Consider the following 17,125-nt stretch of genomic DNA (forward strand, 5'->3'; position numbering starts at 1 on the left):
GGTGATACCAGACTATCTGTTGAACTGAACATGCTTTTAAATCTATGTATTTCACAAAACTATTTTATTTTTGACAACAAATTCTATAAATCAAATCATGGTTTGGCTATGGGATCACCAATTTCACCTGTATTAGCAGAGATTTTTATGGACTTCTTGGAAGATAATAAAACTAGAACAAATGAACATATGAAGTGTTGGGTAAGAGGCGATTCAACCTCTAATTTTGCCAAACATCTGTTAGACTGCAACCATAGCAGTGATTTCAATGTCAAGGTTCTCCACAATGTGTGTAAAGGTAGAAAGATGGATTTTCTTGAGCAGTTGGAAATTTTAAGAGCATGTCGAAACAAAAATGTAAGGGTGGTTAACGACCTTTTGTACCCCTCCAACTCCTCCCCTTTATTATCAGTTCTGCTGGACTCGGCAAGTAAACCCACTGACCTTGAGGAAAGTATTCCTCGTTAGCTTTCCCCTCCCACCATCACCACCTCCTCCCTGCCTTAGCCCCCTCTCCCTAAGCTATATAAGCTCGCAAAATGTTTGTATATTCACCTTGATAATGACAGTGTGTACTGCCGAAACCTAGGTCGGGATTAAAAACTCTTGTGGAACATACAAAAGTGTATTTCATTATGTTTCCTGCGAACAAGTTCCACCAAATATCGCCATCCAACCTTAAGCTTATCAACAGGAGACTTGAATGTGGAATCAGCCGCATTTTGATAAAATTTCTATAAAGAATGCGAGATATTGTTGCAAATGAACAAATGTATCCGTTTGTGCGCCGTTAACGTCAGGAATATTTACCGGGTTTTGTTTTTTTTTATTATTTAAAAACCAATTTTAGGAAACAATAGCAATACTTAGGAAGTAAGATATGCCGTCGCATGTTCTCTGATAAATTATGTGCATTTTGGTACCTCATTTGTAAAGTTTGGTTGCGTATAAGTTGAGAAAAAGGTATCTATACAGTAGAAATAATATAGAAGATACATGAGAAGGGACGCCATTAAAAGACAAGTGTCCTCTCTAATAGCTCCATAACACTCGAAAATAAAGACGATATCGATTCACCATGGAAAAAACTCGTACGATAGCTGGTTCCAGGTCATCTATTACCCAAAATTACGCAAGGAGGAATGAAATACCTACCTAATCCTCCGTCATTACTATCTTACGCAATGTTTCAACGACCTTTTAAAGAACTTCCCTCCCAAGTTTATCCTTGGTTTGACAGAGACGTGCATGATAGTTGCATTCACTCCTTAACTTCTAAGCTTCATTCCGAACGGCAAAAACAGTCCGGTAAAATGCCCGTCTTATCGGATTCGAACTCTTCGCACAGCAGCGAAGGTGCACAGTTCTTGGCGAAACCAGTTTAGTCTCTGCATCGTAGGCAAGCAGTTCGTTCAGTAATGCCGTGTGCATTGAGGATATTTTAGCTTGAACGAGGCGCGATCCAAAATTACATTCTGAAGTGTGTAATATCTCCAGAAAATTGAGCGAAAAACAATTTCTGTTCGAAGAGGAAATGTGCTCAACTTTTCATGACTGAGTGAGTATTTACTTCGTGACTGCATTTTCTCATTATTTTATTCCATGTTGTGACGATATTTGTGGCTTACGATTCCTTTTTTTGTGTACTGAACAGAAAAAAGATATGCCTGAGAGCTGTGGACGAGCATGGAGGCGAAGTATTTCAAAACCAATGGAAAATCACAAGAATCGGAAGTTAAGTGCGGAAGGATTTAATCCATTTGATGTAGTGTTGTGTGATGTGGAATTTGTGATCATGGTACATAATTTTGGTAGTGATGGGAAAAAGAAGAAGAAGCGGTGCGTTTTTATTTGAGTGAATGGAGTGATGAATTTGGTGGGGTAAGGTGCGTAGAGAAGCATTGATCGGTAATAGTGAATGTGCTTCGTGTGCAGCAAGCCGACCACTGTGTGTCTGCAGCCAACGTGTGTCTCAAGGGGAAGATCGGAGGCTCCCTATTCCAAACTGGATGATATAACTTTCCAAGTAAGTAATGTAATTTTATGGATTATCTAGGCCGTACTTGTGACTATGTGTAAAAAATGAGAAGAGGGTGCAATTTGTTTGAATATATTTGGAACGAGGCGAACGATGATATTCTTAGTGATATGGGATTTTTCAGAACAGCACCCGCCACAAATAACCGCTCCCTTAATCGCGGGAATGCAGGAAGATCGGAACATTCACACAACATGATAATAAAATATTACTTGAAGATTACTTATATTAAAATAAATACATGCACATTAGTGAAAAAGAAAAACCCTCCAACGGTGAGGAATTTTTATAGCATGTTATTGGCAAAGATCAGAATATCTTACCCGGTGGAAAACCTATGGAGATTTTGCTTCCTAAGTTCGCTGGGAAATAATTAAAATCTGTAATTTGTGCGTCCGATTCTAACATATTCGGGGGAAGTCCTCTCGTATGATTTAATTTCAAAACCCATACAAAGCACTGGCGAGATCCACCTCAAAGGTGTTTGGCAGATGCTGATGTTAACATATAACTCACTGATATCGTAATTCTTTTAGTTTAAATAATCTTAGCGCTAAAAAAATAGGTGCGCTTTATTTTCTTCTAAATATTTAGGGTAAATCTTTTAACCGTTCTTTAATGAGGGGACCTTGCATATCACTCAGAAACATTGCGGTAAAGGAAAATAAGTAGTGTGTTTTAGGTTAATGCATTGTGATAGGTGAAGGAGCTTTTGTAAGTATTTAAAGGGTTTACAGTTAGAATTGTTAACGTATGGGTGACGGATAATTACGAATTCTATGGAAAAAATTCAAACCTCGACTTTGTCTATTTGAGTTGGTGTTCAATTTAACATCTGAGGCAAATACCTTTTGAGACAGAAATTATATCATGTGGAAGGAAATGGAATTGTAAAATAATAATATATTTGTGGAGCAAGAAATAATCAGTGTTATTGGTATGAAATTATGTTTTAAGATCGAAGAGGAGGAATTTTTCTAACGTGTGGTTGTCGGAATTCTCAAATTTATTCTTTGATTCGCTGTTTGAAGACATTTTAATTTACTCTTGACTTCAATATATAATCAAATTTGCCCTTAAATAATGCAATTTCAATATTGATAATTTTGTTAATAATAAGTTTATGTAGTTATTTAGCTTTTATATGGTCATCATTAACCTTCTTCTGGTCTACAGTTAGTGCTGCATGAAACCGTGCTTCCTAGGTAGCTGAAATGGAAGCTGCAATTATTTAGGGCATGTCGATTCAATTTTTATATGGTATAATTCAAAAATTAAGCGTGGGTTGTCCTCGGGATAATTTGTCTGCCCAATGCCTCTTAAATGTATTACCCTGGATATGATTTAAGCAGATCCCTGCGACTGGCAAATACTTTCCCAAACACATCGTGCCAAAGGTATTGCTAAAAAGAAGGGAAGTTTAGATAGGGGAGAAGTTACCTTTTTATTCTCACTTACATTTTAATTTTGTAATTAATCTGAAATGCTTAGTGTTCTTCGGAAATCACTATCGTCTATACATTTCACCATCATAATCAAAGAGCTAACTTCTTGAGTGATTAGCAGGGGGTGATTATTCATCACCCTGCGACGTGCAATAGGTACCTTGCAATCGCACTACTTAGTAAAATATCACATGCGAAATAATAAATGCACATTTTTGTGGGTATTATTTCCTTTCACCAAATACAATTTACTCTTTACGCTAATCATCGTTTCCTTGATAGAACTATACATTTTAGTGTCATTATTAATCCGAAATGATTAGGGTCCTTCGGAAATCACTATAGTCTACCCCAGTTCATCATTATTCCCAACAGGCTATCTCTTTAATAGTAGTAGCTCTAACTACTGAAATTTACGCTCACCTGGAATACCCCAGCTCACATACATTGTGTTTGATAGGGTAAAGAGTTTTCAACTCAAAATGCTCGACGGAAATGGTTCCTTGTTTCGTTCGTCCCACTCAGGTTAAATTTGGCATGGGCCTTTCACGAAATAAGATTATCATAATGTTTAGTGTGTATAGCAAAATCGTGATAGTTCAATCCGAATATACGGAAAATATTTGTGAAAATATTGGCTTACATTTCATCACGGTACTACTACTAATAGTGCTACCTTGAAACAATGATTGTATACGGGAGTTTAGGATTGTAGCATCATCTGTGATCTATATCATACCATGCAAACTATCCCGATTGTGCTAGTGAGGGTGTAGTGTTTTTATAAAACATACATTAACTATATGTTACTTAGCTTTTGATGCAAACCCAATGAGACGTATACACAGGCTATTAGAATAGAGGTACTTTGTTCGGTAATTGATTTTTGAATGCTTCTCTGATATTATTGCGTGGTCATTGAAAAAGAAATTTAGTGGAAAGCTTCTTGGTTGGATTTTAATTGACAAATTATTATGCAAGGGTCCTTCCTCTTGTTGGGAAAAAAGTATTTCTTCTCCATTTTGTTTCCGGATATTTCTGCAGATCGTTGTAAGAGTCACACAAAATATCTTTACCGATACACGAATAAAACACCTACCACATTTCAGATATTATTTGAAACCTCAAAATTACCAACAAGATCATATCCCGTGTGCTGTGCATATGAGTCCGTGCGATGAAATTTTTCCAACACACAACTACTTTGTGAGGGTGCAGTGTTTTTATAAATAATGCATTTAGCGGATGATAATGGATATATTTTTGTACATTCGCGTGAAAAATTTTTTTGCTCATCATTCCTTTGCTGAACCAACGTTGTTATTTGATATTTAGCCCCACTAGTATAGTTTAATTTCAGTATTGTTTACTAGTATTGTTTCATGGCCAATATAAATATAATTTCCATGATGTGAGCCCAATGGATATGAATATTTTGATACGGAAAAAATGTAATGAACTAGAGTATATTACATGGCATTAATTGATTCACTCGAGCACATGAAATCCACCTATAAGGTATTCGGCGTGGAATTTAATTTTAGATAGTCCATTTTGAATACAAAAGCCAGTTGTATCCAAAATATATTGTACTACTTATTTCCTCCATATTGAATTTGCTACTGCGACGAAAGTTAAATCACATTTAGAGTCCTGAGATATTTGACAAATTTTCTTAAGAAGTTGAAATTTGCTTCAAATATCTCTTTATCTTTCAAATGCGGACATTTTTTTCATAATTGCATCACACACTTTGTCTTCAATCTGGTTTTACACATATTTCACAAGTTTTTATGGATAAATTCATTGACAAATTGTAATGGATGGAGCTGCTTCGGAAGTTACTCAATTTGGAGGGAATTTAACATATAAAATTAATCAGAATTTGCATTTAGAATTTTTTGTCAATGAGGCCTGAAAATATTGGTCATTGCTTCATTTAATATGAAGGTATATTTTGAATTAATTATTTTATGTTATTACCGATGGAAAGTCTATTTTCATTACCTTCAAGCCATATTAGTTTGTGAAAATTTATATTTTTCTGCCATTATATTATCTTAAATTTTGCGAGTTTGAGATGATTGGCAGGCCTCTAATAATTAAATAGGGCTTTATTATATTTTTAATTTCTTCTTTATGAATTAAATCGCATTAATTATTTTTTTTGTTTCGTCAATTAAAAATAATTTCCACGAATGCGTTTGATGGCCAATGAGGAAGAGGCATGCCTTAAAATCCGTTACGGAATGGGCCAATAGCATCATCTTGTTGCACCTTTCACTTCAAGGAGTGAGTGGGGGGGGGGGGGGGAGGGTCGCTGCAATTGCAACGGTGCACCAGGCGTATAAATAGGGGACCTCTTCTTAGGGTCTGAACATTTTCCCTGCGCTTCGCGAACAGAGTGGTTGAGAGTATACAAGTGATTTGACTTACAGTATATTGTGGTTGCATCTCCTGTTGCACTTTTGTTGCGCGCATATCTCGTGCATTGTCATGGATTCTTTCTTCTCGCTAATGTGCTTCATGGGGAGCAGGACTGATGATGATGCTCCTCGCTTCGACATCCTTGGAAGTCTCCCTCCGGAGATGGTTATCAACATATTGAGGTGGGTCTTTTCATCTTCTTTTTTATTTCTTATTAATATACAGTTATTTTTAATAACTACAAAAATATTCACATTTAATCCCAGTTATATTATTTCCAGACTTTTTTTATTTCATCAAGAAACATACTTATCCATACTGCCATTACTGCATGCTTATTGATTTATAAATGGCAACTTGCTTGGAACAGTTTACTGTTGATTATCATGAATAGCCTTATTGTTTTGATTGTTGAATTTAGTCGTTCTTCAATTTTAAAATTAAGCGTTTATACACGCTATTATAATTCTCTCCATACGCAAATGTATGAAGACAATATTGGGTGGCATTTCTGTACGTTAAGCATACTAAAATTAACTGCTTTGTATTTTCCACACAGCGGTTTTAATTATACAATTTCAAATGAATATCTGTTTTTGAAATCAATTATCAGAGGCAACTGCGGAAATTATTAACAGTTTTCGATCAGTAAATCATCGTCAGTTACGTATTTCTGGCTAATTTTCATCACTCTAAACATAATTATTATTGTTTCCATGGCCTTATTTCGATATTATATTAACTGTATATTTATTTCCAGGATGTTGGATCCGGCTTCTCTGCTGTCTTGTGCCCTGGTGAATAAGTCGTGGATGTGGTACGTGAGGTCGCACCCGGAGCTTCGTTCCCGCGTCCGACGGCACCTCCGCCGCATCCGGAAGGAGAGGGCCGAGCCGCTCAACGTCCGCATCCGCCGCGCCCCCAACGGCCAGAACCCGAGACCACCCGCACCCTTTAAGCCAACGGGCAACGAGGCCTATGAGATGAAGACCATACGATGCAATCGAGGTGAGAATAAATACGTCGCTTGATCATATAATGGTGCGATGGAATTTGGTTACCGTGCTCGACTAAAAAATATGACTTGTCTGCCCCCAATTGTGAATTATTTTGGCACACCATTCATATTGAAAAAGGATTCGGACCCTTACTTAGTTCCGAAGCACTATTGGTTAAGGATAAAATATGTTCTATTCGCGTTAGTTTCTCATTTTTCTTGCTTAAAGTTTAATTCGATGCCATGTATAATGTTATATTGTTGTGTCTTTCTCTGAGTTCAAAAAATAATAAATTAGGATGGAGTGATACAATGCTCATAATTTTCAGTTTTTAGTATTAAATATATATTTAAGCAATCAAGACACATCCGCAAACATTTCACCTGTCTTGAAAATTTGAAACCTATCCACGGTTTGTTGAATTTACTTTGTGTGTTCCACTAAAATGAATCGTGATGTGTGCCTTTAATAACTGTAACTTTATTACATATTAACTGATTTACATAATGTAATAATGCTGCCATGTTACCATCTATCAGTTTGACATTAATCAATAACTTTTGGAATTCTCTTTGGGAATTATCACATGGATATATAGTAATACATACCTTCATTCCAAGGATACTTGCTTGTGGTGTAATATCATTGGAATATGAACTTATAGATAATACATTATTTTAAAGAGATTATTTCCTTGAAATCATGCCAATCTCTGTTGCTAATTTTAATGTTCCATAATAAATGTTATACTCAATTGTACTTTGTAGAAATATAATCGCGTTATTCTTTTCAGTTTTATCTCCCGTGAGAAAACATGAGCCTGTGGTCATTACCAAGGGTGGCCGGTCGCTGATGAAGATGACCCTACGCAAGGCCAAAAAAGTCACTCGCAATGGTAAGCATTTTTTGATGCCTCATTTTGTGCTTTCATCTCTATCTATTTATCTTTTTACTTGTCATATTGGGGATTAAATGCCGTTTCTGTCACTGGAGTTTTAACTGCACAGTTATATACAGTACAGTAGCAGTTAAGAATTATGTTACCGTAGGATTATCTAAGCACTTTTGGTCCAATGTTCATCAAACTTAATGCAATCAAAGTTATAATTTATCTCAGCTAGTTTCAGTGAAATTTTTCTCTCTGTTCTGCCTTTGGTTCTATATACGACCCTATCCGATAAGTAACCTAATTCAATTTTGTAACATGGAAATAATGTAGTTTCATCTAAAGCTTTTTCTTGCCGTCTTTATATAGTTGTGTTAACATCCAATTTTCCTTGTCTTTCTAGCCATGAGTAACGTGCTTGGTCTCCCTGCTACTACCGTGTCTCCATCTTCGACCCGATCATCTGCTAATGACTGCAGAATTGGCCGTCCGAAGACTGCTGCACAGCGGATCTTACGCATATGACTACTCTGGATCAGTTTTGGATTTTTACTCTGGATTTTTAACTCTGCATCAATATTTTTGTACCGTGAGTTGTCTGGAATAAAAACTGATGTGAAACCAGATTTTTTTGTTCTTTCATTCTTTTTTATAAGTCAATTTCCCATCATGCCTTCCCAGCAGTCCCTATGTTTTGAATTAGGAAACGTTTCCCCCTATTAGTTACATTGGTAGCATATACGACGCTGCAGCGATTTCGTAGGTGATACCCTGCTCTCAGCCGTCATTCAGTCTCAGAACGATCCGATCATGTAATATCCGCTTTCTTTAGCCACACATGGACAGTACATGAAGGTCGAATTTATGGTCCGCACTACATGAGTATCCTACCCTCTTGGAAGGCATTCCCTGTCATTGAGAACAGACTTAAGGGTGTGATAAGGATACTGAGGCATGCAATAAGATATTTATGAGGGCCCTTAATTTCTATAGGTTTTGATAGTTAGGTTGCCTAATGGGTTGAAAACATTTTTTACATCCTTTTTCACCAATCCTGATTTTATTTAATTATGCCTATTTATAGTATTTATTTAATATTAATTTGTATATATTCTATCCTAATTTACCAATTAACAACATTAATGTAACGATTAATACAGGAATAATCGGAAATGAATGTGTATATGTTTCTTCGATTATGGATGATTGAAATTATTTTTATACACCAGGAAGATAAACTTTTTCCGATACTCTTTGCAAAATAAGCTATTGCCGTTTTTTTTGGTATTTTTGATGCATCATTAGGAATTTGAGGAAGCATTGGTGGCTACGATCATTGACACTATTCATATGAAACACTACCGAACTAAAAGAGGCCAATTCCGGGTTTACCCTTTTGTTTTGAATTTGTGATCTATTAATATTGAAACTCGACCTCAGAGAGTAGATGGAATTTGATATTGGCAGATGGAAAACCAAGGTATTAACCTTTTTACTAGGATGTGTGACCCTCCCAGGATGATATTTAATGCCCTAGTCAGACTCGGGGAATTTACGTTACGACCTAAATTCTGACCCGCAGCTTGGAGTCTCGAGTTCGACTTTTCGTCGCCTAAGGGACTGCGGGGACTCCCTTCAGCATAATGCAGACAGTGTCACTTTTATCTAAATATCTTTTATACCCTGATTAGTACCATTTAGAATATAGGTAGCCTCTAAAGTTTTTGAAACTATTCGGATTATGTTGTCGTTTCATCGATATTTTAATATTAATATTGTATCGTTCTATTTATGTGTGTTCTATTTTCTAGTGAAATCATCAAAATATAAAAGTATATAATTCTTATTACTTCTTGAACCAATGTTATAATTTTTTGGAGGATCCCTTAGACGTATCCTATACTTATAACATAATATCTGTAAATTTTTTATAAGGTCTGCGTAGGATTAGAGCAGATTTGGTAAAAGATGAGGAACTCTAATTCACTATCGGATGACCTATTTCATAATGCAAAGTTCCCTTAAAAATCAATTTGTCTTCGTCTCTGATGTAGTTGAATTTAAATTTCTATCCCATATCAATTATTAGGCATTCTATTTTCTACCGCCTTTACGCTTAAATTAATTCTCTCCAGACTGGCAGAGATCCCCTTTCTTTATCGATTAATGATTTAACTCATTTCGAATCATCTCAACGAATGAAAAATAACAATATATCTGGTAAATAGTGAATATAAGGCCACGCCATCGCTTTTTCTTATTTTTACAGTTTGATTTGTAATGTAAATATCTATTTTGTTTAATTTTTCATTGATATAAGTGATCTATAAATTTGCATCCTTCCTTAACGCGTAGCTTTTCCTTATACCAAATAAATAAATTAAGACTGATCGGTATTTAGCGGCTGATGTTTCGAACATGCCTGGAGATAATTGAATAAAATCCTGTATTATTACTGCTGAAACATTGGTTCCAGTGACTCAAGAAGTATATTAGATGCACAGGTCGCAGTGTTACTTGCCATTAGGGTACCTGCTGAAAAATAGTCGCGACCGCGATTGGGCTAATGATTTGAGGGAGGACTCAATCAGGCATGAAGCTATCCGTACGCAGCAGAGGCTATTAGTTGGAGTTGAAGGACTCCCATTTCAGCACCGTTTGACGGGGCGGCCCAAGATCCAAATTCTTACTTCCCTCTCCTCCAACCCAATCTTCCTCTCGATCTACCTCTTTCTCATCTTGACACATTTATTTTCAAAAAGAATTTACAACTAAAGGTAAGGCTTACAGCGGATTCGAAGTGGTTTACGACGGTTCCGAGAAGTGGCTCGCCGGTTATGCTCAATTACAGTTGTAAGTGCATGTCCCAAATCGGCGACGACATTGCAATGCGGCTGAAACACTGCACAGAACAATATAACCTTATTCTTCTTTGCAGAAAATTTTCCGCTCACATAACTTTTGGGAGTTAAAGTGATTATTTACGGGAATTATAATAACATATTTTATTTCATTTACGTGCCCTAACAAATCCGGCTATTGCGCTTTACTTGAAGCATTATGAAATGAATCAGTGAACGAAGGCAGCTCCAGCCCCATGCAAAGAAGTATCGCACTACTAGGAATATGAAAACTGGGGTTTTTGAAAAACATACTGAGAACCTTTATTTAATGCAATTTTTTCTCAGCAAATGATGTTGATGAAATACCGGCTATTATGTTTTATTGGTTATCTGTCTAATGATCTGAGAGATCTAATGTTTTCCGATTTGTCAGGGTGTATTGCCTATGGCGAGGGAGCCAAGAAGCGTAGTGATTTGGTCACTCTTAAACTAAGTCCCTATTCCGCCAATGATACCTAGCACTCAGATGGTAGTACTTGAGATGTTAATTTATAAATTCGAGGAACTCATTCAAAATTTTCTGGCAGGGGTTATGGATTGAGCCCCACTGAAAGACAAGTTCCTATCTCATGACTCCATTTCACTCGAAAATTGTGGCGGCATCGGCTCACAGGGGACCAAACCCGTTCGAGAGCTGGTGTAAGGCCAACTGCTGTCCTAAAATAGGCATGGGTAAAGGAGATAACAAATTCTCTGTCATTCCTAACTATATAACCCAATATTTCAAGGCCTTTTAAACAACATTCCTCCAACGTCTTTCCTTGGTTTCTCAAGGGCATGATTGATAATCGCATTCTCTCTCGGCCTCACCATTTTATTTCGAACAGTGTGGAAATTCCGGTAAAATAACATGATACCTTCGATTCGTACTCTTCGCATAGCAACGAAGGTCGACAATTCTTGGCGATGCCAGTTTCGTCTCCTCATCGTAGGAAAGAAGTTCATTCTGTGACCGCTTGCGCACGCAGAATATTTCAATTTGGACAAGGTACACTCCACTGCATCAAGTGAAATTGCAGTTCTTCAAATGAGTGAGCGAACAATTATTTCTGTGCGAAGGGTAGAAGTGGTCAAATTTTCATTAATGAGTGAGTATTAAATCCGTGCTAAAATTTCCACATTATTTATCGCATTTCGTGACTATATAAAAGGTTTCCAATTTCATTTTTGAATACTTAACAGAAAGACAGAGGTGCCTGAGAGCTGGTGACTAGCATGGAGACGAATCATATCAAAACCAATGGGAAATCATGAGAAACCGAAGTTCAATGCGGAAGGAATTAATCCATATGGTATGATTTTGTGTAATGTGAAATTAGTGGTCATGGTACAAACTTTTGGTAGTAATGGGAAGGGAAAACAAGCGGTGCGTGTTTGTTTGAGTGAATGGAGTGATGAATTTGGTGGGGTAAGCTGCGTAGAGTGGCACCGGTGGAAAAGAGTGAATGTTCTTTGTATGCAGGGCGACGACAATAACCGACCAATGTGTGTGTGCAGGCAACGTGTGACTTGAAGGAAGGAACGAAAGTGCCTTATTTATAAGTGGATATTGAAAATTTACAAGTAAGTTATATAATTTTATGCATATCTAAGGTTATACATGTGATTTGGAGTTGAAAGTGAGAAGAGGGTGCAATTCGTCCAGATATATTTCGAAAAACCAGAACGATGAGAAGGCGATAGATAAGAAATTTCCGGAACTTGGCAGTAACTGTCCTAACTAATCACTCCCTTAATCGCGGCCCCTGCTCCGATAGGGTCCTACCTAGCTTTACTATTTAATGAATAGTTGTATGTACATATTTTGTGAGTGCTGTCTTCGCGCCTATTTTCCATCTGGTTTTCTATTCTTCTGCGAGCCAACTCCAAGGTATTCGGCATGGGGTGATCAGTCACCAACATTATTAATTTCCTCGAATTTGACCTTGCTCCCACAAATAAAAGGAAAGCATATTTATGCTCTCGAGATCTTTGATAACATTTCAAACTAAAATTTGAACATAAATGCAATTTTATGTATCTCTCTTCAAATTTATAAATGCACAAATTACATACAGAAATGGAATCGTACACTCATGTCTTCCATTTGGTTTTACTCAAATTAATTGTGTAATAATAATTTAAAGATGGAGCTGTTTCGCAGTTAACTTAATGTAAAGTATGATTTAAACTTAAGATAATTTTATATTTCGAATACGCTGGTAATGAACTTTGAAAAATTTGCAGGTTCTTTCATTTTTATATAAAGAGTTAATTTATAATTACTTATTGTTCCTCATTATCGATGGTAAGATTATTTTCCTTCATAACAAGCCATATTAGTGTTTATTCTGAAAATTATGTTTTCTTTACAATTATTAAACTATATTTTGCGATTTCACGAAAACTGGAAAACCTTTAATAAATAGGATTTGCTATGATTCTAAATATCATTTTTATGAATTAGCCACTTTAATATTACAAATTATTATGATTTTTGTCAGTTGGAAAATAATTTCCTCGGAATGCATTGGATGGCCAATGAGAATGAGGCTTGCTCTAAAATCTGTTACGGAATGCGCCAATGGTATCGTGTATTTACACCATCCACTTCAAGGGGCGGGGGAGTACGTGGGGGTGGGTTGCTGCAATTGCAACGGTGCACTAGGGCTATAAATAGGGGACCTCAATTCTGTGACTGCACATTTTTCCTGCGCTTCGCGAACAGAGTGGTTGAGAGCATAATAGTAATTTGACGTCGAGTATCTCGTGGATTGCATTTGCTTGCATCACATCTGTTGCACTATTTTGTTGTTGCGCATTTCTGTCGCATTGCAATGGATTCGTTCAAATCTCTTCTGTGCTTCATGGGAAGCAGGACTGATGATGATACTCCTCGCTTCGACATCCTTGGAAGCCTCCCTCCGGAGATGGTCATCAACATATTGAGGTTAGTTTAATCCTCTTATTATTCTATTTTAATATAATATTTATATTAGTAAATATTTACGGTTAATATCTACTAAAATATTCACATAGTAATTAATCCCTGACTCTATAAATAAATTGTCTTTAGTTGTTTTGATAAATTTATTATAACAAACGGCAATTCATTAGTAAGTAAACGATGCATTTATATTCTTTTATCTTATGAATTGATGAGTTGCATTATGGATGAACTGTTTGATGGTAAAGAAATTCTGTATTACAAATTGGAAGAAAATAAATTTATGAACTAAGAATATAATATGTTGGATTTATGTTTGCTAACCATAATAAAATTAATCGCTAATCATAACCAAATAAAGTGTACTTTTTACAAAGGTCTTATAACAACTCTAATAATTTTAATGACACCCTAAGCTTTCCACCTTTGAATATGAAATTATTTTTTGAAAAGAATTTGCATATTGCAACCCTTGGAAATAATTGCCACCTATTCATTTTTTCCAGTTCAGTGGTTTTGCTAAAACACCACTTTAAACATAATTGTTATCCCTTCCATATGGTATAATATTTTATTGATTTCTCATTTTATTTCAGGATGCTGGATCCGGCTTCTCTGCTGTCGTGTGCCCTGGTGAATAAGTCGTGGATGTGGCACGTGAGGTCGCACCCGGAGCTTAGGTCCCGCGTCCGACGGCACCTCCGCCGCATCCACAAGGAGAGAGCCGAGCCGCTCAACGTCCGCATCCGCGCCCTCCGCCGCACCCCCAACGACCAGCACACGAGACAACCCGCACCCTTTGCACCCACGGGCAACGGGGCCTATGAGATGAAAACTTTAATATCCAAGAGAGGTGAGAACGAACGGATTTATTTTTCTGACTCAATGGAATTTCGTGGCAGTAGGTACTCTATTAAACGAAGATGTAGTCATGTATTACTTGTCTACACGTGAGCCTGAAATAGACTGAGGACCTATAACTCTTTGGCGTGTACATGTTGTCTCATTGTATCTGTTGTATTACATAACTTCATTTAAAAAATAAACGCTCGTGGTGCACTTCACATTTGAAGTTGTAGTTTGAACTTTCAGATGATCATGTCCTTAATATAATTATTTTTGTTTACTTTTTCAAAATCTATAATTTTTAGAAGTATAATTGGATCATATTTCTTTTCAGTTTCATCTCCCTTGAAGAAACATGAGCCTGTGTTCATCACCAAGGGTGGCCAATCGCTGATGAAGATCACCTTGCGCAAAGCCAAGAAAGCCACTCGCAATGGTAAGCATTTGTCGCAGGCCTCAATTGGTGCTATCATTTATTATCTAATTGTTGTCAAACCTTTTATCTGCCATATTTGGGATTTAATTTCAGTTTTTCCCTTTGGTAGCTTCAACTGCATTCACTTGCATGTACAAAGGCAGTAATGATATATTTTTATCGCCTAAACACTTTTAGTCCCATGTTCATCATTCTTACATTTCTCTGCAATGAATGTATCCTCATATTGCGGCTATCCTATAGGCTTCAGTATATGCTCTCTCTATTGTGGCCTTGTTGAACATTTATTCGATATTAGACGCGATGCAAGTTGCTATCATGTAGTATAATTGTATTCATTAAAATGTATTAATCTTGTGATTTTGCTTGCCGTCTTTCATTATTTACGTTGACATCCTTTTTTTTGTTTTCCTTTCCAGCCATGAGCAGCGTGCTCGGTCTCCCAGTTGCCACTTCGTCATCATCTTCGAGCTGGTCTGCTAATGACTGCAGGATTGGCCGTCCAAAGGGCGCTGCACAGCGCATCTTACGCATATGACTACTCTGGATCTGGTGCATTTTTAACTGTGCATCAATATTTTTGTACCCTGTGTTGTCTGGAATAAAAATCGTTGTGAAATCTGATTTTTTGTTATTTCATTCTTCTCAAAAAATAATTTCCCACTTTGATGTGCTCCATTGATCCCAAATACGACGCCGCTGTCGCAAGTGATACTTCTAGAGTTGTGCTTTTTGCATGGTATAAATGGTGTTAATGGTATGGACCTTAACCCACCATCTATACTGATGAGGTAGGTATGCATTTACTTTGCTTCCTGCAAATGAAATTTTGGTTTGGCTCTGGCGGATCTATTTTCGCGTTTTGACTTTACCGCAAGTAACCTGGTGTTTATTAATGTTATCATGAGGCGGAAGATTATAGAGCAAGCGAATAGGCAAAAAATGTTGACAAATGATGGCTTGATGAAGACAATCGTCGAGGGACCAGTGGGTGGAAAGGATGGAAAAGGAAGTCGGGATGTCACTCTATAAATCACTGTCTGTGATTCAGATCAGGAATTTTGATTGTCGCACCGTGAGATGGGGGAAGGGAATAATTTTTGGGAGAGGGAAAAAAAAGGAGAGGGAGGGAAGAATTTGCTTGACTTAGGCTACCTATATACATTTATATAATGTCCACAGGAGTAAAAGGGGTAGGTGATTTGGATATGTTTAAGCGAAATTATACAAAGCCCCGCCGAATAATAGCAAGTTATATTGCTTTCCGACACTAGTAACTCTTTTCAATTCAGTCATTCGCCTCTTCCAGCACTCGTATGAAAAGTGACCATGGTTCTTTGTCTTAGCCGCCAATGGCTTTTTCCATCTTCGCCCCAACCCATACTCTTCGGTCTGGTTAAGAGGCAACACGATTAAAATTTACGCAAGGAGTTTTAGATTCTCATATATTTTCATACGCTTTATTAAGTTGATTCTGCATTTATTCCAGAAACACTACATCTACTTAGGTATGTGTGGCCAAGATAGGGTTGAATTACATTCCTTTTAACCTTAGTGAGCGCCACAGTTAATGAAAATAATGTGTTTTGTAGTGGGGATGATTGATGTTGATTGTAGGGATAACTGAATGAAACCGTTTTCCTCGATCGCCTTAATAAACTTAATTTCATTGAGTTGGCTAGTAATAATCTTGATAATGAAGTTTGATGAAGCTTTGACAATAAGGTCACAAAATTAAAAAAAACAGCGTTGGTATGGTTAAACCAAACGACATTCTTCAAGGATCTGGATTCGCACACTCGATCTCAATCATGATCAAATGCTTCTTGTATTACCTCAATGCACTCATTGTGATCCCTGGGAAAAGACGAACTCTTAAAATAGGGAAGCATAGGTAAGCTTCATTCATATTGGTAATATACTTTCAAATTTGCCACCCACGGCCAGCGCAAGCATCGTAAATTTCTGCGGAAAACCAACTTCGGCTATTTGCTATGCCCTTAATTTGCTTCAACGATACGGCTTCAAATTTTGAATTAATCTCACTATCTAGTCACGCCTGTTGATAGAATTCTTTCATTACCCATAAATGCCCCACTATCATCATTGGATAGGGTTACTGAGGGAAGTCCACTAGGAAATGCCATCTTCTATTCAGCTAGATTCAATTCCATCCGATGATTAACTTTTGCGTCCTCCAAAAAACCAAGGTGATATTCA

At 36.9% G+C, this 17,125-nt stretch overlaps 3 protein-coding genes across 3 annotated transcripts in view; all 3 read left to right on the forward strand.

The window, feature by feature from the left end:
* LOC124155551 overlaps positions 1 to 17,125 on the forward strand; it is a 40,022-nt gene that overhangs the window by 10,128 nt on the left and 12,769 nt on the right. The gene's annotated exons all lie outside the window — the stretch shown is intronic.
* On the forward strand, positions 1,349 to 15,516 carry LOC124155553. Its single transcript, XM_046529474.1, has 6 exons — positions 1,349 to 1,562; positions 1,655 to 2,026; positions 13,555 to 13,626; positions 14,220 to 14,476; positions 14,804 to 14,905; positions 15,325 to 15,516. The coding sequence occupies exons 3-6, from the start codon at positions 13,607 to 13,609 to the stop codon at positions 15,441 to 15,443; spliced, it is 498 nt and encodes a 165-aa protein (XP_046385430.1). The 5' UTR covers positions 1,349 to 1,562; positions 1,655 to 2,026; positions 13,555 to 13,606; the 3' UTR covers positions 15,444 to 15,516.
* On the forward strand, positions 5,819 to 8,412 carry LOC124155552. The gene is made up of 4 exons (XM_046529473.1): positions 5,819 to 6,092; positions 6,671 to 6,918; positions 7,702 to 7,803; positions 8,198 to 8,412. Exons 1-4 carry the CDS (start codon positions 5,980 to 5,982, stop codon positions 8,317 to 8,319), a joined length of 585 nt encoding a protein of 194 aa, XP_046385429.1. The 5' UTR covers positions 5,819 to 5,979; the 3' UTR covers positions 8,320 to 8,412.

Source organism: Ischnura elegans, chromosome 3 (assembly GCF_921293095.1).
Source record: "Ischnura elegans chromosome 3, ioIscEleg1.1, whole genome shotgun sequence".
In the NCBI taxonomy this organism is placed as follows: Eukaryota; Metazoa; Arthropoda; class Insecta; order Odonata; family Coenagrionidae; genus Ischnura; species Ischnura elegans.

Bases quoted from the DNA above. Each gene is read 5' to 3' on its own strand.
- LOC124155552 (XM_046529473.1), top strand. From the start codon at position 5,980: ATGGATTCTTTCTTCTCGCTAATGTGCTTCATGGGGAGCAGGACTGAT. The intron at 6,093-6,670 runs GTGGGTCTTTTC...ATTTATTTCCAG, and splicing joins ATGGTTATCAACATATTGAG to GATGTTGGATCCGGCTTCTC. The intron at 6,919-7,701 runs GTGAGAATAAAT...TATTCTTTTCAG, and splicing joins GACCATACGATGCAATCGAG to TTTTATCTCCCGTGAGAAAA.
- LOC124155553 (XM_046529474.1), top strand. From the start codon at position 13,607: ATGGTCATCAACATATTGAG. The intron at 13,627-14,219 runs GTTAGTTTAATC...ATTTTATTTCAG, and splicing joins ATGGTCATCAACATATTGAG to GATGCTGGATCCGGCTTCTC. The intron at 14,477-14,803 runs GTGAGAACGAAC...ATTTCTTTTCAG, and splicing joins AACTTTAATATCCAAGAGAG to TTTCATCTCCCTTGAAGAAA.